The 25,147-nt window shown below is 44.3% G+C and overlaps 1 protein-coding gene across 1 annotated transcript in view; it reads left to right on the top strand.

Annotated features, from left to right (window-relative positions):
* Positions 1-25,147, top strand: part of LMCD1 (LIM and cysteine rich domains 1) — a 57,880-nt gene that overhangs the window by 8,598 nt on the left and 24,135 nt on the right. Inside the window, exon 2 of the mRNA XM_030307294.1 lies at positions 21,162-21,250. Within this exon, the coding sequence (XP_030163154.1) occupies positions 21,162-21,250 (89 nt within the window). The remainder of the gene's footprint in view (positions 1-21,161; positions 21,251-25,147) is intronic.

The raw sequence follows: 25,147 nt of genomic DNA on the forward strand, positions 1-25,147 counted from the left end.
TTAGAAAAAGATAGCTGGATGTAGGCCCTATGCCCTTGATACCAGTGGAAATGTGATACTTTCATATCCTATTACAGCTGAGATAGATGTCTAATGTACCACTTACGCTTATCCATGTTCTGGAATAACAATAAATCCACTGCTGAGTCTTGTTAATAACTTAATAAAGGCATGTGTGTTCCTAAATCATAGATCTGTTTTTATCTATTGATACTGTTTCAGTAATAATGGTTTCCTCTGTAATCCTACATATTTTATGCATTTAGAACATTATTCTAAGAGGGAATGCCTTTGTGTCAGACAACCAAAAGAGCCCAAATACATTAAGACCTCTGTCAAAATCAAGCTTTAACAGTATTCTATATACATATACACAAATATGTGCATATATAGGGGCGCCTGGGTGGCTCAGTCAATTAAGCATCTGACCATTGGTTTTGGCTCAGGTCACGGTTTCACAGTTGGTGAATTTGAGCCCCACGTGGGGCTTCGTGTTGACAGCATGGAGTCTGCTTGGGATGCTCTCCCTCCCTCCCTTCTTCCCTCCCTCTCTCTCTCTTTCCCCCATCTGCTCCTGTGTGCTCTCTCTCAAAATAAACTTAAAAAAAAAACGAATTTAGTTTGTGCAAACATATATGCAATTATGATATGCCAGGAACTAAGCTGATAAGTAGAAAAATAGAAGGAAAAGAGTCCCAGAAGCTGATGGTTTCAGAAGAGGAGCAGCCAGTCCGGCCATTAGAGAAGAAACATTCCCTGAAGACCTTGACCAGAGGTAGGAGTATGGAAGTGAGGGGGATCAGAAGAGGCAGTACTTAACCCCACCTGGGAGGTCAGGGAAGGCTTACCCAGGAGGCGACATCTGAGCTGAGTGTTGAGAGACAAGGATAAATGAGCTGTTAGGATCGGGTCATGGTCTAGTTTTATGCTTTCCAAGTACGTCACGTATACTGTCCATCCTACCTGACTTCTAACTCAGGGAATATCATCCATCTTGAATTGCAGAGAAATACATTTCCGTGTATCCATCCATCCCTACATCTGCAGCTTTTGTTTTCTTCTCTAAGAACTTGCTCCTCTTGCCTCTCAACCAAAATATTTCGGGTGATGAGGATAGCAAACCGTGTCAGACGGGCACACAGAAAGCTTTATGGCAGTGGCTTGAGACTCTCAGCAAAGGAGATCCGGCAAACTCACCCCCGTCGAGTTTGAAGTTTTGCAGGAAGATTTAGATTCAGAGACCTGAGATTATGCAATAGAAATGGGAAGAAAGGAACACAAACACACACACACACACACACACACACACACACACACACACTGTGAAATTCAGCACACAGCACATGTGAGCAGAACATGAAAACAATCCAGAGCACCACAGGCAGCAGCTTCGCTCCCCTAGTTTTATTCACCTTTAAACTCTGAAACCATAAATGATACTTAGAGGAAAAGAAATCCCAAGTAGGACACCTTAATGAACTAACAGAAAGAAAATCAGCCTTTTGAAATGCAGGAAGTTGGTTAATAAGATGGAGAATCTGCCATCACAACAATTCCTTTTGTCCATTTCTTCAGATTTCTCACTTGGTCTGACAATGTGGGTTCCTTGTTGCCATGTGGTAGAGCAGATGAGGCATCAAAATGAAAAACACATGGTTTGGATGTCAAAATGCCACTGGGATGATTGTTCTTGATTTTTGTCAGTTGTATATGGTATGTAAAAGAAAAATTCCAGATGATTCCCTGCCAGTTATCTGGCAAATGAAATTATGGAGATCATTGCTATGTGTGGACCTGAGAAGAACCTGAGAAGAGGCAAAGTTTGATGGAAAAGCTGTGTTTCCTCTCGAGTCTGTCCTCCTACACAGCCAAAGGCCTGAACAGCCCATGGGGGGGAGACACCCCATAATTAAGATTCATGCTACCTAGAATGGCTGTTGTCACTCACCTCTATTTTTCCTTGGACCCAGCCCAGGGCTGGGACCATCACAAGGGAAATCATCATACATTTATTTTAATAATGCTTGTAGTGAATACTTCAGCAACTACAATTAATTTTTAAGAGGTCGAAAAGGCTTCAGAGTTTCCCTAGGTCACCTTCCTTATTTAACAGACAAGGAAACAACAGATCTAGCAGGTTAGGTGACTTGTTCCAGGTCACAGAGCTAGTGAGTAGAAGAGGTGGGGTAAGATTTTGAGGTATCATAGCATTTCAGGTTCAGAAAAACTTTTAAAACTTTATTTTGTTCAACTGTCCCATCCTTAAACATCAGATGAACTGGACATGACAGGCAGATGCTCTGAGAATACCACTGACAAGCACTTGCAGCTCCCGAGGAGACCTATTGAACTCCTCTGCTTATGAGACAACTCCTCCTTATTGTGAGCTAAAATCTATCTCGGCAACCTCTTCCCATTGCTTCTGTTTCCCTAGCTCCTCAGTGCAAGGATGTGATGACCACGTTTTCCTAACGTTCCTGTTCTGGTAACTGACCAAGTCCTACATGTTGTTCAGGATTAAGGTCAAAGCATCTGTTTTCCTGGGTTAGTTCCTGGCTTCTGGGGGACCTGGTGTCAGCCTTTAGCCAAGTGAGATGGCCAGCAGACAGCCCCCATGTTTTGTTTTGGCACGAGTTTGGTGACCTCCACTTAAGCAGGTTATTTACCTCTCCTTAAAATCTCACCCAATTGGGAAGGTCACTTCTATGCCACCAAACTATCCTATTTCTTGGAGGATAGCTTTTAAAGTGGAAAAACATGGCAAAAGAGGAGGGGATAGGCAACTCTAAGCACTAAGAACTCCAAACCTGTGTCCTAAATACTCATGAAAAATCAGCACTGGTCTATACACAAAGTACCTGATTTATAAAGGGCGGAGGTGTGGGGATATGATAAGAAATCAGAAAAGGCTAAGGAGGAAAAGAAGAAAACCTTGATAAACAGAGGTAATATCTTTTTTAAAAGCTTTTAAAATTATTTGCAAAGTTGTCATAGCTTACTATATGGAAAGCTAGAACAGTAACAAAGTAGTCTAAATTTTATATCCTGGTGACTTTACCATCTAGAAGGAATGCTCAAAATATAAATATGAAGGGGGCACACGCCTAGGTAGCTCAGTTGGTTAAGTGTCCAACTAATGATCTCAGCCCAGGTCTTGATCTCAGGGTTATGAGTTCAAGTCCCACATCGAGGTCCATGCTGGGCATGAAGCCTCCTTTAAAAAAAAAAAAAATGAAGGCTGGTCACCAATAATAACTTGTTTTCATTAAAAGATGCCACTAAGAAAGTGAAAGACAATCCACAAAGAAAATATTCACAGTGCATATATCTGACAAGAGATTGTATCCAAAATATATAAATAACTGCTTTAAATCAAATTTTTTTACCTTTTTTTAACATTCATTTTTGAGAGAGACAGAGCATGAGTGGGGCAGGGGCAGAGAGAGAGGGAGACACAGAATCAGAAGCAGGCTCCAGGCTCTGAGCTGTCAGCCCAGAGCCTGAGGCAGGGCTCGAACTCACCAACCCTGAGATCATGACCTGAGCTGAAGCTGGGCTTTCAACCAACTAAGCCACCCAGGCACACCCCATTTAAATCAATTTTTTAAAAGCAGTCCAATTTTTAAAAAAAGATAGGTGAAGATTTGAACAAGCATGTCACAGAAAAAAATGTCTAAATGGCTAATAAGTGTAGGGAAAGGTATTCAACCTTATTACTCCTGAGAAAAACACAAAAGCACAATGATATGGCATTACATACCCAGAAGAGTAGTAAAATTAAATATTGACAATAGCAAGTGTTGACGAGGATGTGGAGCAGCTAGAATTCATACATTGCCAGAGACAATATAAAATGATACAACCTTTTTGGGAAACTGGTAGAAGAATCTTGAGGAGATAGAAAGAAGGAAAGAGAGCATGAGGGCAGAGGACACAAGACAGACATGGAAAAGAGTAGGTGAGACCAGCGTCCCTCAGCGGGATCCTCAACCATGGGGCTTATTCTAAAACCTTCTTACTCCTGGGCCAAGATCAGAACTGACAAGGTAGGAGTAGAGCCAGAGACATGGGAGGGAGACTCTGGTAGATTTAGGAAGAATCTGGAGATGAAAAGGAAATGAAAGTGAGAGGGTTGGGGAAGGCACCATTCCAAACCAAACTGAATTTTTAATGTCTGGTCCCAAGTTTTATTATCTTCCTGCAGGCTCGCCTATGAAAGGATTGGTTTTAGGATGGTGGATGAGCCAAGCCTTGATTTGTTTCCCTTCTTCAAACAACTGACTTGAACTTTCATCTGATCCTTGAGGCCCCCTCTTTCTGGCTGGAGGTCTCTTGAGAAAAAACTCCAGTGATTTCCATGGTCTGGGGAGGCAGTTGGCTCAGTGCTCTGGACAACAGCAGCCACATCTCAGCAGAGTTGGCCCTCCTGAGAGACAAGAGCCAGAGGGACAACTGAAAATTGGCTGAAATTTAGTCCAAACCACTCAGAGCTCAGACCAATATCGATGTTAAGTTTCTAGTCCTTGATGAATATTTATACCAAAATAGGGCCAGTGGAAAAGTTCCATCTGTGTGGATTTTAAGAATTTTGCCTTCCCTCAGCCACGTTGACCAAACTCAGGAAAGCAGCAGAATCATTGCCAAGTACGTACTCTTTGAAGTACAAGAAATTCTGAGAAGGCCCTGGACCCATCATATTTCTTCTTATCCCAAAAACTTAGATTTGGCACTCCTTTCTTTAAAAAATTCTTACTATCTCCACCTCTTGGTGCTTTATAATTTTAGCCTAGCCTTTGACACCATGAACACTCTTTTTTTTAATTTTTTTTTAAATTTTTTTTTTGAGAGAGACACACACACACACACACACACACACACACACACACACACACAGAGTGTGAGTGGGGGAGGGGCAGCAAGAGCCGGAGACAGAATCCGAAGCAGGCTCTAGGCTCTGAGCTGTCAGCACAGAGCCCGATTTGGGGTTCAAACTCACAAACCACAAGATCATGACCTGAGCAGAAGTCGGGACACTTAACTGACTGAGCCACCCAGGCACCCCCACTATGAACACTCTTTTGAAAGAGTGGATAAGTCTATTCAAAGTCTTGTTGGGTGAAATTGCTTTCCTGGTTGATATTTTCCCCATCTTTCTAAAATCTGGGTGGTCCAGTTAATCACTTTAACTCACCTCCTTACTTTGCTAGTAGAGAAATGGCCCCAAATTTTCTCCTCAGTTGTATTACTCACTCCATACTCCTCAGAACCAAAAACAAAAGATTTCAGTAAGTTCTGCCCTTGATAGGAGGGATTAAATTAGAAGCTTTGCTCTTGCACCAGGCATATTAACTGCATTTATCAAACATGGGCCATGTGCCAGGCACTGTGCTACATAGTTTTTTCCTAATGTTTATAGAAATCTCATTTTACGGATGAGTAAACTAAGATTCAGAGAGATTAAATAAATTGCATTGGTGACATAGCTAGATGATGAACATGAATTAAATGTAGGAGAGTCAATCCACAGCTCTCCCTCTGCCCTCTATGCCATTTCTTATCTACATGTAACACATTTGCAGGGTTCCAGAAAGATGAGTAATGATAGAGAGTAGTGCTCAGGCTCAGACCTTTTAAAAGTCAATAGCACTAGTTAGAATTTAATAATGTTGTTTTATATTTGTCATATTTTTTACACTTACCTTCTGTTTTTTAAATTCTTTTTAACGTTTGTTTATTTTTGAGAGAGAGAGAGCATGCACACGTGCGTGCAAGTGGGGGAAGGGCAGAGAGAGAGGGAGACATAGAATCTGAAGCAGGCTCCAAGCCCTGAGCTGTCAGCACAGAGCCCAACGTGAGGCTCAAACCCACAAACCGTGAGATCATGACCTGAGCCGAAGTCAGATGCTCAACCGACTGAGCCACCTAGGCGCCCCAGTTTACCTTCTATTTTAATATATTTTAGGGTTAAAATGTTTTTTTTAAGAAATAAGTTTTTTTTAAGTAATTTGTTTAAAGAAAAATTATAATAATCACCCAGGAGGTATACTGAGGACAGAATTCATAAAGGAGGAACATAGGCTTTCATAAACATCTAATATTGGATTACCCTTGATCTCTACAGCACTTTACAAATTTCTCAACATCCTATATGCATGATCATGTTTGATTCTCACAATAGCCCCATGAGGATGGTAGGAATTATGATCCATTTTAAAGGTGAAAAAAATCGAGGTTCAGAGAGCAGAAACTGCTCACCAGGGTTACATGTGTAGTGATAAAGTAGTCAGGGCTTGGGTTCAGCTCCAACACAAATGGTGTCCCCTGCTGCTCCACCAGCAAATTCAAGGGCAGGAATGGAGAAAGCGATGTTCCAAAGCAATAATCCAAGACCAGAAATGCCATTGAAAGTCTGTAGAACTGAATGACTCTCACAGGCTGGCCTGAGTTTTCAGTTTCCCACTGCTTGTGTGTATTCTGTTTCATGGAGAAGCCCGAGATTGCTAAGTCTGAGTTGCTCTAGAGAAGTCGGATTTTCTCTCTCTGGTGAGTCACCTTTCAGAAGGTCAGAAAGTGGCTCTCCCATCATGAGAGCATCTCCTATCTTCTGGGGTACACCATGGAAGCAATGGCACACACTAGAAATGGGCCCCTCAAAGAGGAAAAGCTGGATTCTGCCCAAGAAGAAGAGCATTTCTTTCCATGTCTACTTGCCTTGAACAACTGACTGAGATGCAGACCACAGGTCTGGGTGACTGGATGGGTAGGAATACCATAAAGATAGGAGAACCAGTGGGTTTGGGTAGCAAAGAAGGTGAGGTGGGAGTGCCAACAGCCTATCCAAGAAGAGATTCCAGGAGCTGCACTCATGGAGGGAACACTGAGAGCTGGAGAGAATACTGAAGCCATTTGAATAGACAAATGCATAAGAGAGAAAAGCATGTTGAAAATCAAGAGGCTATAATGGGGCACCTGGGCGGCTCAGTTGGTTAAGCATCCAACTTCAGCTCAGGTCATGATCTCATGGTTTGTGAGTTCCAGCCCTGTGCTGACAGCTCAGAGCCTCGAGCCTGCTTCTGATTGTGTGCCTCCCTCTCTCTCTGACCCCTCCCCAACTCACTCTCTCTCTCCCAAAACTAAGTAAACATTAAGAACAAGTGCTGGAACCTTAGAGTAGAGGGGAGGAGGAAGCAGTTGGGGAGGGCTGTTAAGAAGGGTTGGGCAACCAGGGGAGGCTAGAATCTTGGAAACTACAGGAAATCAGGTTGATTCTTGTTTTCCCAACTCTTCCTACAGGCATCAGCCTCAGAGGAAGGGTATCTATTACGCATTAGCTTTTAACGCAACACTGAAGAAGCATTAATCGAAGGCAAAAATGAAAGTGTTATAAAAGAAGCTAGTCAGACACATGTTTATTAAGGAGCTACTATGTGCAAAGCAGAATTTGAGGCACTGGTGACAGAGCAATAAACTAGACACACAGGGACCCTGCCTCCATATTGCTTTCTGTCTAGCAGGAAAGAATGTCATTGAAGAGTTATATTCAGGATTAAGTAATAATCATGATGAGTGCTACAAAGAAGTATAAGATACAGGGTTTTCTAAGACCCTATGATAGGGGTACCTGAATGACAAATACGAGTTAGGTGAGGGGAGAGAGAAATGTTCCACACAGAAGGAACTGCATATGGGCAGACTCAGAGGTATACAGGAATGTATCATCTTTCCTGGGGCATATGGTTAAATGAATAATCCTAAATTTATTCAAGAGATAACTTTCTGGAAAGTGACCTGGTTTCCATAGTTCTGACTACATTTTGATTGTGTTAAATGAGCTGCAAAGGTGAGACCTTGAAAATGAATTATTTGCAAGATGAGTGACCAAGTGCTGATTTCTGTTTCATAAAACTAGCTTGCAAAAACTTGATCTAAATGCCCTTAAAGTGTTTTTATTTCTAAGACTATGATTTCCTTGTGTCAGATTTTCTTAAACATAGAATTCCACTATATAAAGTATATACAACTGATGCATTATGGAGAGGGAAAGTCAAGGAGAGGATTAAGTATTTGAAGATATATTTAATATTAGTTTGAAAAACATATGCTAGCGAAGAAAAAGAAGAGGGAAGTCATTTATAAGAAAGGGTACTTGTTTTAAACCAAGAAACCTTCTTGGTAAAGGCACTCCAGTAAAATGGAAGTGGTTTCTTAACATCAAGGCACCAATGTTGGCTGAAGGAAATGTGCGTGTCTCCATGCTTCCAATGTCATAAGTTAACCTGAGACTTTATGTGTGTGATTCCCAGCAGGAGTCATTTGCATAAGCAAAGCCTTCAGACTTTTAATAACAGTGCTGTACTTTTACATGGCACACTCCCTATTACAATGTTAAGATTCGGATAAGCAAGGGGCGCCTGGGTGGCGCAGTCGGTTAAGCGTCCGACTTCAGCCAGGTCACGATCTCGCGGTCCGTGAGTTCGAGCCCCGCGTCGGGCTCTGGGCTGATGGCTCAGAGCCTGGAGCCTGTTTCCGATTCTGTGTCTCCCTCTCTCTCTGCCCCTCCCCCGTTCATGCTCTGTCTCTCTCTGTCCCAAAAATAAATAAATGTTGAAAAAAAAAAAATAAAAAAAAAAAAATAAAAAAAAAGATTCGGATAAGCAAGATTAAAAATTCTCCAACTTGGTTTGCTAAGTCTCTCCATTTCCAAAATTAACTCCAATAAAAGTGTGTTATCCTTAGATCAGTAATGCTGCAAGAATTCAGACACATACACACACACACACACACACACACACACACACACATACACCCAATTAACATCCTTTTAGGAAAAAATTCTTAGGACATCAGGCCGCTAAAATCAGGAGTCTTATAAAAACTGGGGAGGTATAATAACTAAGTATTGCTGGCCTCAAGCTTAGAGTTTTATACTTGAAGAGGAGTCTACTAAGGGCTGAAACCTTAGAAGTAGGAAGCCACTTAGATTTTAATTTCCAAGTATGGCCTGAAGGTATTAGGCCTGGGGACACCAACAGCTTGTTCTCATTTAGGAAATGGGGGAGAGGAGAGTAAAGAAACCCTACAAGGACTTTATTTTATCTTAATTTCCCTCAAGCCACTTGGTAAATCTCTGATAAAATTCCCAAGGGGGTTGGAGAGCTTCTGGCTCCTAGCAAAACTAGTGGCATTACTTACATCTTCCCAAGAACTGGCAGGGCCTATCAGTGAAAGGAAAAAAAGACAAGTTTAAAAAAGATATGTTGGAGCCTCTGCAAACAATTTGGCAAGAAATGCCAGGTCAGCTCTTGCCCTGTGGGAATCCCTTTCACAGTCAATGAAAACAACGCCCATACTTTGGGAACCTAGTGGTCTCAAAAGATCCATAAAAAGTCTGGATGTTGGGAGTGGGGGGGGAGGGCAGGAGGACCCTCCCCCCACTGACTATTTTAACTAAGCAGTGTGCCCTCAAATAATGGGCTGACCTGTCTAAAACCAGGCAGTTCTCAAAAACAGGAGAGAGTGGTTTTGGCAGTCTGCGTTTGTGCAATTCACTATTCATGTTAGACTGGGCAGTCCAAAGGAAGCTGGTGTCAAAGGAAAATATTAGTTCAGCCTGAAAATCCTATCACTTCAGTCCAGCAGGGTCCCTTACACGTAAAATTTGTGGACCTGCTTTGGATTCAACCACATGTACCCGTGAGCTGTCAGCAAGAAGCTGGCAGCACACAGGCTGCTTACCTCTCTCCTTCAGTCACCATCATTTCTGCACTACCAAAGGAATGTTCGACAAAGGAGGCAGAGTCCTGAGCAGGGCCTGACAACTTCCAGCGTTTTCCATGCGCTGCCTTCAGATGCAATCATCCAGCCATGGAGCACTCGTTTTAGGATTTGGAGCTTTCTGCCTTGTTCTGTACTCCTCTTTTTCAAAGTGACCCCAGCCCCATCACCTTTGAAAGAAGAGTTATTCTGCAAATATTTCGAGACTGCCCACTTTGAAGGGCTCCGGCCATCGCCAAGTGGGAAAGGAGCCCAGCCATGTGAATCGTCTCATGCAATTGCTACAGCTCCTTTGTCCAAAGGTCCCTCATGTCAGGCCTTTCCAAGAGCCGCAAACCCTTGGAAAATGTACTGATTTGAGTCTTATCGCTTTTTTGCCTATTTTTGATGAAAGTGCTAAAAATACAAAAGAGTAAAATTACCCAAAAGGCAGATGGAAGTAAAAGAAAAAGGGGGTAGATAATCCCCTATCTTGGCTAGCGGAGCACTCACAGTGCCTGCTCCATTATGCCAAGTGATGATGTGGTAAGAGGTAGACATTACTAACAGACGCAGCCAACCAGGCCTGATAACGGGAAAGAATGGTTGCAATAACTTGTTCTAATCAAGAGGAGACATTCAGGATGCAGACAGTTAAGGATGGGGTCAGCTGTTGGATGGGCTGCAGTGTTAGAACCAGCTACCCCAAAGGCAGGCTTCCGTGTGCCCACTCTGTTCATGGCCCTGGGTCTGGGCATTCCTGTTTTTCTGAAACCAGCCTCAAATCAGTGACGGTTGGCTCAAAGAGGAGGTGGGGGGCGGGGGGTGGATAGGAAGGGAGGCAAGAGCAGGGTCTTAAACAGAGAAAGCTTTCATTTCACATTTCCCTTCCCCCATATGGATTTGCTTTTCTATTCAGTTTTCATAGCTAGATTAACCCTTTTTGTTCACACATGTGAATCTTGGGAATCTCCAATAATTTCCTTCCCTGGAGGGGAAGACAGAACCAAACAAGTGATTACAAGTATAGAAAATGTTCCATACAGGGCTGTGTGTGCGTGCGCACTCATGGATATGCATGCCGTGTGTGGATGTGTGGATGTGTGCACGTGTGTGTGCATGCGTGTGGATGGGTGTCTAACAGGTCATACGTGGTGGTTAGGAGCTTAGAAAGGACAGGAGAGGGGAGAGCTTCCTGAAGAGGTAATGGGCGGAACTGGTGGCAGTTTCCAGAACTACTCCAGGGGCATGGTCATCAAGGAGACTCAACAGATGGATTGGGACCCATTTCAGGGGAAGCTGGCAGGGTAGACAGAGGAGCGAAAAGCTTCTTTCACCACCCCAATGGGCTGGGATCGCCGGGCATCCTGATGACTTTTCACACCCTCTAGAGCATGTGCTGGGATTCTGTGAATTTTCTTCTCCTTGCTGGCTGCCCTGCTTTCAACTTAATTTTACCTGTTAAATATCATGTGTTGAGAGAGGAAGAATAGTAAAGAGAACATGATGTATTTTGTCCCAAACACAAATTCTCGTAGAGTCAAGCCTGGACAAACCATCTTGACAAAAACAAAAACAAAAACAAAAAACAAAAACAAAAAAACTTTTCTTATAGAGAGTAAAAAGTGCTCTTTTGTTGGGCATTTGTTCAAAACTTTATTTGGGATACCAGACACTCCTAACATGAGCTAAATTCATCAGACTAACTCTCAACCACAGCTGGTCTGAGGAATCAACTTAATACACACAAACCATTTAACAGGAAAGATAATCAGATCTATACCCCAAAATACTGACAACTCAAGCATTTCTGCCATCAGCTCATCAGCCACTAAATGTTTTCCTTTTCTGCTGCTTTAAATAGGATTGGGCTTTAAAAACAAAAAGGAAAAAGAACAAGTTTTCCATCCATTGAATTCTGAGTACAAGATCAGCTGGGCTAATCTCAATTTGTTTAGTCTATGCATTTTTATCCTTATTACACAATTCAGGAAAAGGGTATCTAAGTTGAAGTGATTTCGTTACATCTGTGCTTGTCCAGACAGAAGACTAGGAACGCCCAAGGAACAACCATGGAGAAGAAACAGTGTATGTGGATACATACCCACACAGATATCCACATACATCTGCACACACACATCCATGTACACATATGCACACACACACAATCCCCTGAGGAATATTTGTGTCCCCAGATATGACCTCTGATGTAGACAAGGTCTTTGTTGCTGCCTTTGTGAGACTTGCTGTGGTTTTAGGAGGCACTTTATCCTAAGTTGTTTCCATGGCTAATTTGCATGGCATTATAGAGAGCATAGGTCAGTCAGTGCAGAATGGAAATTTGAATAAGTAAGTTTCTGCTCACTCCTCTCTACCATATTTGAAGCCAGCCACCTTAAGGCCAGGCTACACACCCCACTTTTTCATCTCCTCTTTGGGGAAACAGGGTTTTCTTGGCCACAAACTGAAGCCCTGGCTTGAGGCTTCTGCAGCCAGAGTACAAGTATCAGTAGGGAGGAGAGAGAGGCAGGAGATCAACACAGGGCAACAGTTGTGCCTAAGATTGGAGGGGACAAGATGGGGAATGCCCATTTTATATATAATATTCCATATATATGTGTGTATATATGTATATACATGTATGTATGTATATACATACATGTATATACATATATATGTATATATATGTATATATATGTATATACATGTATGTATATGTATATGTATACATATGTACATATACATATATATATGTATATGGAATATGGAATAACGCCCAAAGTCACCCTAATGTAAGAGTTTGTGTTGTTCATCCAGCATCCCTGGATTTCTGGGCCCCAGTCTTTACCTCTGGTGGCACACAGGACATGTCACCAGGAGGGTTTATGTTCAGGAAGGGTGACGAATGTAACTCTGACATTAAGAATGGACAGTTATTGTACTAGTAAGTGTATTGATTTCATTACTCTGTTAAGATTTTGTAAGGCTATTTGGCAACTCATTCTTTCAATCACTGGAGAGCTTCAAAAGAAAAAAAGAAAAAACACAGAAGTTCAGACCCTGTCGAGGCCATGGGGTTCTTGAGTGGGACAATGAAATATAAGGCCCCCATTACACTTCCCAGCCAGGTCAGTCTCTGAAAGGATCACACTTCTCAAGTGGGGGGTGGGGAAAACAACTTTCCACGATGCAGCTTGTAACCATCTGGGCCTTGAGTGTCCCAGCTTGGGCCCCTCTGTCTAGCAGGACCTCTCAGTCCCCACTTGGGCCCCAGGTTTAGGGAGGACCACCCTGACCTCAAGCCTGGCAAAGGATCTCAACATCAGTGGGAGTCACCCAATAAGTCATCCAGCCAGGGAAATTTAGAAGCAGAGGAAGGGCTGTGGTCTCCCTTCTGTCTGGCTATTCAGAGAGTTACTGCATTTGGCATGAATGCCTGTGAGGTGGGCTTATGCCAGGGAAGAAGGAACCAAAATGAAATAACAAAAGTCAGACATGCTGTAAATCTCACCTTGTAGGGAATGGTGGTCTGGGAAGAGATGTCTCTCTCCAATGAGCTGAGAGCCACAGAGTCCAAGTTGTAGTGGCTGAGGGTACAATGGGGAAGCCCAGTTGTTCCCAAACTTGTCTGCACATTGGGCTCCTCCAGAGAACTTCCCAATGACTGAGGTCTGTTGCCCGTCCCCAGCAATTATGGCTAAATTTCAGTGGCATGCAGCTGGGATTTTAGAAGTGTTAAAAGATCTCCAGGTGATTCTATTGTGTAGACAAGTTGGGAACCGCTGATGTAGCCCTTTGCTCTTTAAAGCGTGGTCCCCGGACTGGCAGCATCAGCTTTCCCTGGAAGGTCGGTAGAACTACGGAATATAAGGCTCATCCCAGACCTGCTACACCACAGTCTTCTTGTTAGCTAGATCCCAGCTGATGTTCATGCTAATCAGAGTGTCTGATTAATTTCAAACACATGCAGACCAGGCCAAATCCCCATACTAAAGTACAATGTCATGGCACACTCTTTCTAATTCCTGGCACCAAATGCATTTGCAGTTCTACAGTTATATGGGTTCTTTGAGAAGTAAGTGTAAGGGCCCCAAAATACCTGGAAAATTTCATTTCTTGGCATTGCCTGTAGTGCATTGGTTAAATTAAAATGGAGATTGGGGATTCTGAGAGACCTGGGTTTATTTCTAAGCACCAGGACTTTAATTTGACCTTTGTGAATAGTGTTAATTAGGGAGACCAACTCTTTGTGGTTTGTCCAGAGCATTCCTGGGTTCAGCACTAAAAGTCCTGCATTCAAGCCCTGATTCAGTCTGGGGCAAACCAAGACCATCCGTTTCCTTCAGTTCCTTTATGCACAGCCTGATCAGTGGTTGTCAGACTTGAGCTGTGCATGCAGATCCCCTGAGGGGCTTGAACAGCAATGGCTAGGCCCTACACCAAGTAACTGAGTTAGTGGGTCTGGGGTGAGAACTGAGGATTTGCACTGCTACCAAGTTCCAAGGTGTGTGGGGGTCCACACCTCGAGAACCACCACGAGGCGGTGTAAGATTTGCCTGAGCTTGGGCTTAGCACAGTGGTTGGAAGGCTGCAAGGCCTAGTAGTCGTTCCAGCTGCAACTGATTATTTTTTTTATGGAAAAGATGCGACGTGAGCTGGTCTCAAAAGAGTAGGTGGGGCTGAAGCTCCCTGAGGTTTGATAAGCCTGAGCAAAAAAACAAAAAAACAAACCCCAGTGTATATTTCAGAGAACTTCCAGAGGCTCAAGTGATTGGAAAGAGAATCTGGGTAGAAATAGTAGATGATATGGAAGTAAAAATAGATAAATTTGGACTGGTGAAGTGGGCCACATTCTAGGAGAATGGAGACATCTAACACTCAACAACATTTATCCCTCTTAAAGTGGCTTAATTCAACTTCAAAATGAGATGGGTGTGAGTATCCTTGATCTAAACAAATTATTAGGAGTTGGGAATACGTGTGCCTGGGTGGCTTAATTGCTTAAGCATCCAGTTTCGGCTCAGGTCATAATTTCAAGGTTTGTGAGCTCAAGCCCTACATTTGCCTCTGTGCTGTCGGTGCAAAACCCACTCCGGATCCTTTGTCTCCCTGTCTCTCTGCCTTTCTCCCTTTCACACAAGTTCTCTCTCTCTCTCTCTCTCAAAAATAAGTAAACATAAAAAAAATTTTTTTAAAAGGAAATACTTGAGAATAAACCCCAAAATGACTTGCCTCTTGCCTTAGTTATTATGATTTTGTTCTTTTTTTAAAGTGGTAACAGTTTCTAGAAGACAGTTTTCAACATGTTGTCCCCCAAGCCACTGTCTGTCCAGTCATCTCCAGACCTTGGGTTGGAGGGTGAGCCTCAGCTCCCCAGTCTGGTACTAAACATAAGTGACCTCTCGCCCCTCACTTGGGCTTCCAGGGAGGGAGCAGATAAATCAACTGAAGCCAATACCCTGGTGCTTTTCTCCTACAGGCACTGCCTGTGGTTCTGATTCACTTTCTCCTCCAACCACTGCCTCTCTAGCTGCCTTCAAAGCCTGTCCATTGCCTTGAACATGTATACTTTAGTTTATTTAGCAGAACAGAGTTGGATGGTAAAAATACTGAGACCAATGTGATCATGGCCTTGTACTACTGCCCCCAACGCTAACCTGGAACCACCCGCCCAACTCCTACAGACACACTGTCCCGCCTGTTTGGATCCAACTGGCCTAATGCCCAGAGTCAAGGCTAGACCTGTAGGAGGCCGTCTGAGGTCTGGAGACTCCTAGTGTGGTAGGAAATCATAGGGTCTGGATTCCAAAAACATGAGTATGAATTATGTCCTGAGCAGCAAATCCCATTAGATCTATGAGCTCAGTTTTTTTTTTTCATGAGACAAATGCAAAGTGTCCACATCCTAAGGTTGTTGTGAAAACCCAGTGAGATAAGGAATGTAAATATACTTTGTAAACTGTCAAGTGCTATATCCTTGACGGAAAGTACCAGAGCAGATCAGATGAGAGCACAACTCTGAAGTAAGACCCGCCTGGTTTCACTTCTTGGCTTCACCACTTGCTAGCCATTAGATCCTGAAGAAGAGGCTGAACCTCTCTGGGCCGGCTTCCTCATCTGAAAAGGAAGTCACTAACAGTACCTCTCTCACAGGCTTGTCAAGCATAAATATTATGAATATGCCTGGCATATGCCTGGCACATGAGGTCTACTCAATAAATGTTAGCTACAGTCAGAGTCATTAGGAAAACTATAACATTTTGGCTTGAAGTACAGATGAAGGTAGAGTGAGGGGACCCACCCCCTTCCCCATAGGGGCTCCAGCACAGACCATTCTGAATGGACAAGTTGCTTCTCCTTTCTCAGTCTGTCATGCATCCTCCGTTGTTTAGGAATAATGATTATCCTTCATAGTGTCATCATAATTGTTCAGGAAAATGCTTAAGTAAGTAAGATCAATCCATGGATTGTCAAGCTGTTAATAGTTGGGAATTGTTGATAGCAATAGAGTCAATGCTGGAATCATTTTTTCCTGTTGATGGCAGTTCTTTTCTGGGCCTTCTCATAATTTCACCCCACCCCACTCTTCACTACCCTGACTCTACCTTCTCTCCTTGGTGGGGAGGAAAAGGTTTGTTTTTAAGAAACAGCATGTTGGCTAATAATTTTTAATAACACATATGCTTATAGGGGCTCCTGGATGGCTCAGTCGGTTAAGCGTCCAACTCTTGATTTTGGCTCAGGTCGTGATCTGACACTTCATGAGATCAAGCCCCATGTCAGTGCTGACAGCTGACAATGTGGAGCCTGCTTGGGATTCTCTCTCTACCTTTGTCTGCCCCTCACCTGCTCTCTCTCTCTCACTCTCTCTCTCTCAAAATAGAATAAATAAAACTTAAAAAACAAAGAACACATATGCTCAGAGACTTTACCTGTAAAAATAAAGTCAGGGTAATTGACTTGAAACAGAATTTAGTGTCAATATTCAGAACACCCCAAATCAGAAAGCAAACCCATGGAGAGTCAGGAGTGCATGTGATGGTGTTAAGATAAAATTTTCAAAAACATAAAATCACAACTCTTGTGCAAATATACAATAAAACTTAGTAAAGAGTTTACTCAACTCATTAGTTAATAAAGTAATCAGTAAGATATTTAGGCCAGTTCATAAAGCATCTGAAGGGCTGTATATTTCAATGTTAGGACAAGATTGATGGGTTAGGTACATAACTAGCTAATGTCCAGCAGGACAATAAACCATAACCTTTAAGGTTATCTGTTTCAAAAAGACAAAAACTGCTTGTATTTGTATCTTTACTGGACAAAAAATCTGTAAGTTAACACGTGACTGCACCAAGTCTTGGGGTAAAGCAAAGTAAATTTGTCTAGATAATCCTCATGGGGGTGGGGAGTGAGGGCCAAGGTCATTGTCACCATATGATACTGAGAAGATGTGCCACCCACTTTTCTGCCTCATGCTCAACGTTTGGATAATTTGTTTTTAACAATGGTAAATATTTTACTTTGCAAACAACCTTTTAATCTGATTTGTGGCTTACTACAGCCTGGTGGAGGCAGAAAGGGCAGGGAAAACCCATTTCTCAGAGGAGAACACCGAGTTACACAATGGGAGGAGAACTCGCATTTTCTAATCCCAAATCCTCACTCCTACACTTCGTATTGTATGTCCTCTTTTCCCTTCTTCATCCCCGTCCTGCCTTGTTCTTGGCTACATCTCCTCCCTGTAATACTTCCCCTGGCGGTTCACCTGAAGGAAATGCTCAAAGTGAGGAGAAGGCCCTGTGGCCCCCTGCCCTTTGCGCCCCGTGGCCCTTGTGCCCCCATGGCTCCTGGCCTAGCTAAGTCCTTTCAAGTCCCTGACAAGATTCAGTTCCACAACATCCTACTCCTCCAGAGCCAAAGAAAATTGTCAAAACATTTTATCTCCCCTCAAGAAAAGGGTTAGAGTACATGCTACATTCCAGGGACCCATTTTTTAAAGTGATGGCTGCTTTTAAGCTCTTCTGTGTTCAGCTACTGTGAACCACTGTGAGCAGCCACTGGGCCATCTTCCATCTGAGACCGAGTCCACATCGGAGAAACCTACTGTTTATAAACCAGAATGTCTTGTTTGAAACGCTGTTTCTGCTTGGTGTTTTCCTACCCTCAATAAACAGGATCATCATTTTCTGTGTCCCAGATAGTTAGGTCTGTCTGGCTCCTGGATAAATGACACGCAGTGGACAAAATGGCTATTTATTGTGCTAAGCAGTCAGCCAGGAAACTGGCTGCAAGTGTGTCCTGATGGCCCAAATCTGCTGCTTCCTTGCAAGGCCATCTATTTTTCTCTCCCACGGACTTCTGTCACCATGGAAACTGTCCCACTAGCAGGATGAAGGCTAAGGCCAACTGTCTGCCTCCTCCCCTTAGTCAGAGAGACAACATTTGCACGCATGAAGCAAAGTAGACAGTAAGAAAGTCTATGAGGTATGCGCTTAGAAAGTAGTTCCTCTGAAGCTCTCTAGAATTCTGAAGCTGGGAAAAGAATTGTTTTTAGAATGTCTGATTCAGGGTCTCTCAGACGGTTTACACAAGGTACAGTGACAACAAGAACAAACACTCGGTGCATAATATGTGCATGCCAAGCCCTTTCCATGCAGCAACCCACATAACCCTCACAGTAACTCTGCAAGACCAGTTACTTGCCAAGGTCCAGCAGAAGAGCCATCCACCATTTGGAAACACATCATACAAGAGGATTCTGGGTAACAGAATTCCAACAACCTCGATCCAGGCCAGTTTTCTCATTTTACAGGGGAGCAACTTAGATGGGGCGAGGAAATGAGTCGCCTCTAGCCGCACAGCTAATAAATGTCAGAGCTGGCACCATAGAGCCAGCCCCCCGCCGCAGGCCCGTGCTCTTCTGTGCTGCCTTACATCACTAGTTCTAGCCAGACCCTGAGCCAGCAGCTCAGCCCTGCCGGCCAAGCATCAGGTCTAATCCCCTTATAGGATGACTGTTGAATCTGCCGCTCATTAGAAGAATGGCAATGCTCACACGCAGGGTGTTTTGCCACTTATGAAATGCTTCCACCTAGCTCTTCTGTTTCCAGGTTTTGCTGCCTCTGGGTCTAAAACAATCCAACAATGAAGCCTTATTCATACGTTGTATACCTTCCAAAATAACCATTGAATCACTCAAACATTAAGTGCGGAAGGATGGCTGCATTTCAACTAGTAGAATCCAAGGTAACAGGAGGCAGAAAGGAGAGATGAAAGTTTGCAAGGTTTTAGATGCCAGGGTCTTAGAGAGTAAAGTTCCACGTGTGAGTGAAAGCTCTGCAGCTTAGGACGATGACTTGATGGTGAGCATGCTCTTGTTTTCAATTTTCAACACGAATCTAGCACTGAACAGGCACAAGTCGGAACGTGATGCCCTTTAGATATGTGCAGTGTGGCTCTTACTCTCCAAAGTTGTGAATGTGTATAAGAACAGCATAGTATGGGGGCACCTCGGTGACTCAGTCAGTGGAGCGTTCAACTTCAGCTCAGGTCACGATCTCACAGTTTGTGAGTTCGAGTCCCGCCTTGTGCTCACTGCTGTCAGCACAGAGCCTGCTTCAGATCCTCTGTCCATCTCTTTCTCTGCCCCTCCCACACCCCTCCCCTCAAAAATAAACATTAAAAAGAAACTTTACAGAACAGCATAGTATGAGAAGATATGGTGCAAACCGCAGTTGTCAAAGTGGGGGGTGTGAAACCTAGGTGTCATTGTGGGAAGATTTGAGCAACGGAAGAGAAATCTGGTAAAGAATAACTGTGACCTTTCGTGTACTTCTCTGGATTCTAACAGTAGCAGTGAGGGTGGACTCACAAGTTTCACTCCTTTTTTTTCCTGCTTAAAAGCAGGAAGAGGAAACAGGGGTGCTCAGAATACAAGACACCCCCCTACACACCATCATGCCCTTTCATATCTTTTTGCCCTCACACATTTCTCTTCCAAGAATCCCCTTCTCCCTTTCTGCTTGCTCATTTTGCATAGCCCCCATCCAGAGTCACCTCTTCTAAGAAGCCTGACTGGACTTCCCCTACAGGTTTATTGACACCTTCCTCTGGGCACCTAAACTCTGTGTGCAAAACAACAGCAGTTACCATCTTGAGTACCTCATGTGAATGGGCACTTTGCATACATTATCTTTGTACCCATTTGACAAGTAAGGAGACTGAGGCTCAGTTGGTCCAAGGCCAGTATGGCTGGTAAGTCCTGAAGCTGGGTTGGGAATCTTGGTCTCCCAGGCTCCAAAGTCCAGCCTCTGCCACACAACAGGCAGCTTCCTTTGCCTCAAACTTACCCCTTCCAGGAGCAGGTGATAAGTATGTGTTTCTCTCTTCATCCCCCCCTAGTCTGCGAGTACTCCTAGGGCACACCCAAATCTTATGTTGTATCCCTGTGCCTGACATACAGTAGATACTAAATTAGTGGTTAAATGAATCAAATGTCTGTTGAATGAGGAGCTTATCCGTTTATCTTACTAGTTGATGAGGACTTGTTCTTGATAAAATCATAGTACGTGTGCATACCTGCCACCAAGTCTTCCCCACCCCCAGTTGAGAGTTAGGGAAGTTTCTCAGCCAGCAGATCCATACACTAACCCCAGGCTTCTCCCATCTTAATGTCATACAAATCTCCCGGGAAGTTTGTTGGTGTGCAGATTCTGATTCCAAGGGCTGGAGCGGGGCCCGAGGGTCTGTGCTTCTGGCAAGCTTCCCATGATGCTGCTGATTTGAAGACCCCGTTTGAGAGTCATTCAGGTCTCAACACATCGGCAGCGGCTGGTGACAAAGAGTAAAACCTGTGCCGGGTGTTCTCCTTCCAAAGGACAACCAGATTTCAAATGCTCCTGATTTTCCGTGGTTTAGTGAAATATTTAAGTTATGCTTTGAGCGATAGACACGTGGCAGCATGCGCATTTGTTTGTGCCTGTAGCTTTGGTTTAATCACACCCTATCAATAAATCACAAATAAATGAGGGAGAGGAGGCACTCACTGGAAGATTCCATTCCAGTGACAAGTGGACCAGGGGAGCTGATGAATATAAAGGGAGGAGCGGAGGGTTTTCAACACAGCCCTGGTGGCTCGTGACAGCACTGAAAGGCCAGCAATAAGCCCCCGCCTCATTCCATTTTTACTGGCAAGGACCCCACCCTTCCCCACTTGCCTGCCCTATGGCCACTTCCCCGGCTGGTCTTCTCCATTCTTGGTAAACAGTAACTGATGGCTTATTCATCTTGAGCCCTTTGAACCCCACACAATCCCTTTGCTGGCATGCCAAGTCTTTTAGAGGTCAAGCATCCCCGATCCAAGACTTGTGGAAGTGAAACACCCTCTTTTCTGTCTCCTTTTCCAGATGTCCCTGGGCCAGCAGCAGTCAGCAAGAGGTGTGCCTTGTTTGAGATGCAAGGGGACGTGTTCGGGCTTCGAGCCACATCCATGGAGGTAACAGACTTTGTCAGGAGAAGCTCTGCCTGCCTGCACTTCTTGGCTGTCCTTTCTGGGAACCCCAGCCATTCTTCTCTGCTGGGACTGCTTACTTAGGATGCATGCATTTCAGGGAGGACTGGCTCCAGAGTGAACGCACTCCTGCTTGGCCTCATTCAGAAATGACAGAAAAGCCCTTAGGAGCCAAGATGAGGAAGGAGCTTAGTGCTTCATGCACCGTTTTGAGGTGGAGACCACCAAGCTGGCCCCACGAAGGACTGCACTGGGCAGATGTGGGCAGATGTTAGTTGGTGCCTCGTCCTCTCTGGACTGCTCTATCCTTGGGCTTGGTGCATGTGGTGGATCTCCCCATACAGTGCCGTCACCCCATTTGGATCTCAGAGTACCCCTGGGCCAGAAATAAAAGTCACTGTGTCCACAGTATTTAAAAACCAGGCGCTACATTCATATCCGTGAGGGAGGGCCATGAGATCCAGCTGGACTTGGAACTGTAGAGTGTTTCTTTCTCTCTTTTTATTGAGGAATCTGAAAAGCAGAGGTGGAGACCTCACACTGCACAGCCCCCAGGCGCTATTCCCATCAGCATCTGTGTGGAGTTGTGCAGGGCACACAGCCTGTGTGACTGTCCTGGCAGCCCTGGAAGAGAGAGGCTAACCTCTGTAGGGCACGATAGAGAGGTAGAGCTTTTGATCCCCCTGCCAGAGGGGTTCCTGGGGCACTCAGAGCAGGAGTGAAATTTGGGAGGTATTTGTCTCAGAGTTGTTGATTTCCATGGTGGGATGGCAGTTAGAAAAACATTCATTGCTAAATCTTGTACGTTGGAATATTGAAGCAATCCTGAGCAGTTGGTGTTAGTATCTCAGTGTCTCCATTTTTCATATCAGGAAACTGAGGCTGGCTAACAGGGGTGGGGAGGGGATGGCTACTAAATGCCAGGATTCAAAGTTGGGTCTTTTTGAAACCCCACTCCATGCTCTTAGACATTCTACAGTAGTACTGTGGGTCGTGAGATTTTGAAGCATGGGACTGTTCCTTGACTCCATTCCTTGACAGTCCTTGACCTCACAGGAGCTCATGTGGTCTTCTGGATGCAAGCGACTTTCAAAGTCATCCAAACCCCACTGTATCCCCCGCACAGATTCCTCCTACAGCTAGCACACTTCCTGTTGGGGGAATGCCCCACGCATCTAGTTTGGCCACTAGAGCTCTTTCTGGCCTTGAGGAGTCAGCTTCCCTATCATTCCGCCCCCTTGGTGCTGAACCTGCCATCAGGGTGTCACGGAACAATGCTGACTCCTCATCAGCTCTCCAAGGACAGCTGGGATGCCTCCTTTCAGAATCCTTAGGGCAGCGGGGAGGGATAATGTTCCCTGAATGCACCCCCTGACTCAGTCAATAATGTTTCCCCCTCTCAATGTTCAGCCCCTTGCTGCCTCTTGTCTGACATCTGAACAGGGTCATTTAACATATTCTGTCTGGTTTTCTAGCTGTTTATGGCAGGAGGACACTTCTGGGCCCTGTTCTTCAGGACTGTAAGCAAGGAGTCTCAGCATTGTTGTAATCCCTACATTCCCCCACCATTCTACAAAGGACGTGAACATCCAGTGAATTTATCCTTGAGAAATGCAGGCTGCAGCCTCGGATCCCCCATAGCAAGCATTGTATTTGGTTTGAATCACTTTAATGGGGACTTAAATTCAAGCCACACTGGAGCAGTGAGGTCCCAGAACCTTAGCAGGGAAGCTACATAAAGCCATTTTTATGCTCCAATTTTCACACTGTCAGTAGTTAGAAATTTATTTAAATGACCCAAGTGGCAGCCAGCCTGGTTTAGTGAGCAATTCCCTCAAACAATAATTCATGTGCTCACTCACCTTGAACAAACACTTCCCTTCTGTAAGCCTCACCTTTTCCATCTGATAAATAGGAGCATTGGAGTCAGTGTGCTCTTGGTTCCCCTTCTGGCTTTACAATCCATAGTTTCAGGCAAGTTGTCTGTAATCAAACTTGTGATTGACATGGTTAATGGAATTAGAATGGTATTAGACGCACAGATGGTAGAGTTATTTGAAGAGGACAGTATGGAGTGAAGGCAAGAGCAGACTTTCAGAACCAGTATATCATGAAAATGGAAGGGGAGGCTCCCCCAGCAGCCTGCAGCCTCCCACTTCCCAGATGGACATGCTGGGCTTGCTGGCATTCCGAGACAACCTCAGGATGCCGAACTGCCCTTCAGGGCAGTGGGAAACATGCCTCCAGGACTTCAGGCTTTTCAGAGAGAGCCCAACAGAAAGTCTCTTCCTTGCATGCAGAGATATTTTTACATTATCTTTATTGTAATAGCTTTATTTTTTTTAATGTCTACTGACTCCAGTGAGTAGAGAAAACCCGCAATTTGAGGGAAGCAGGGACACAGTATGAAAAATGGGAGACAGACCACACAGGCGCTTCAAATTACAAAGTTGTACATGCTTCAGGGGTCACTCTCCAATGGATTCTCCTGGTCTCCTCATTGTGACGTGCCTTCTGATGAGGTCTTGTCTCCATACCAGCTGCAGGAATTACATTGTTCCCTCTGCCTCTTCTGCCCAGGGCAGTGGATCTTCACAGATAACTGTGCCCTGAGATTTGGGCTTCCTTTGCTTTTTGACAGACAATCTAGAGAAAGTCAACCAGAGCCGCTTAAATTCCCGAAAGGGACCGACTAGTGACTCTGGCACTTTGATGTGCATCCGAATTACCTCTGAACAGGATTACAAGTACCCATGACCAGATCCTGCTCCTGACCAGTGCATCTGACTAGCTGGGGCCAGGGAGGGCATCTCCAAGTTTACCAAGCTGCCCAGGTGATTTGGATGCATAGCAAAGTGTGAAAACTCATCAAATAGACCAGGGGTCAGCTAACTTGCTGTAAATAGCCCATTAGTAAACATTTTAGGTTTGTCAAGCCATAGGGTCTCTGGCATAACCAATCAACTTGGTCCTTGTAGCATGAAAGCATCCATTAAGCGTGTAAATGAATGAATGTGATTATGTTCTGTAGATCTCTATTTCAGGACACTGACATTCAAATTTTCTATCATTTCCTTGTATCACAAGATAGTAATCTTCTTTTGAATTTTTTCAGCCATCTAACGATGTAAAAACCCTTCTTCACAGGCTGTGCAAAAATAGGTGATGGGTCAGATTCGGCCAATGGAATGTAGTTTGCCAACCCCTAATGTAGACCAACTCTCTCATTGTCAGATAGGAAATTTGGTGTTGGAAACAGGCTGGTGTGGGGCTAGTGTTGAGGCTGGCATTACATTCCAAGGCTTTGCCTCTTCCACCATTCCAGGTAGCCCAGGAGAGATTGCAGAAATGGCCATTTTAACACCTTTGGGGATCTTCCTGGGTGTGTCCGTGCCCTCTTCAGTCTGGGTGCCTGGAAAGAGTAGAGTGGGGCCAGAGGGGTGTCTTCTTCATTTACGGTGTCCCAGCAACAATACCTGGCAACATGACAGCATGAATAAAAGGAGAAATAATACTGACATAATGTCAAAGAATATCTCATATCCGTCAACATTTTCCATTTCAAGGTGTTTTGCATTCCACACATCTCTAATAGCATCCTGAGAGTCTACATTAACCAAATAAGCAAATTCAGCCTCCCCACCCAGCTCCACACATGGAAGGCATTGGGGGTCCAAGGGTCCACTTGGACACTAGGCTTTCCCTCACTTCTTTCCACTTCCTCCTTCCATTTCCTCCTCTGCTGCTGTCACTCCCTACGTGTAAACTAGTGGTTTATTCCCTACCTTAGGGAAGCAGTCTCCTCCATGTCTAGCTCATGAAAGGGAGAGGCAAGAGAATATTTATCATGAGTAAGATGCCCCAATTCTGAAAACACGAGCA

This window comes from Lynx canadensis, chromosome A2, assembly GCF_007474595.2.
Source record: "Lynx canadensis isolate LIC74 chromosome A2, mLynCan4.pri.v2, whole genome shotgun sequence".
Classification (NCBI taxonomy): Eukaryota; Metazoa; Chordata; class Mammalia; order Carnivora; family Felidae; genus Lynx; species Lynx canadensis.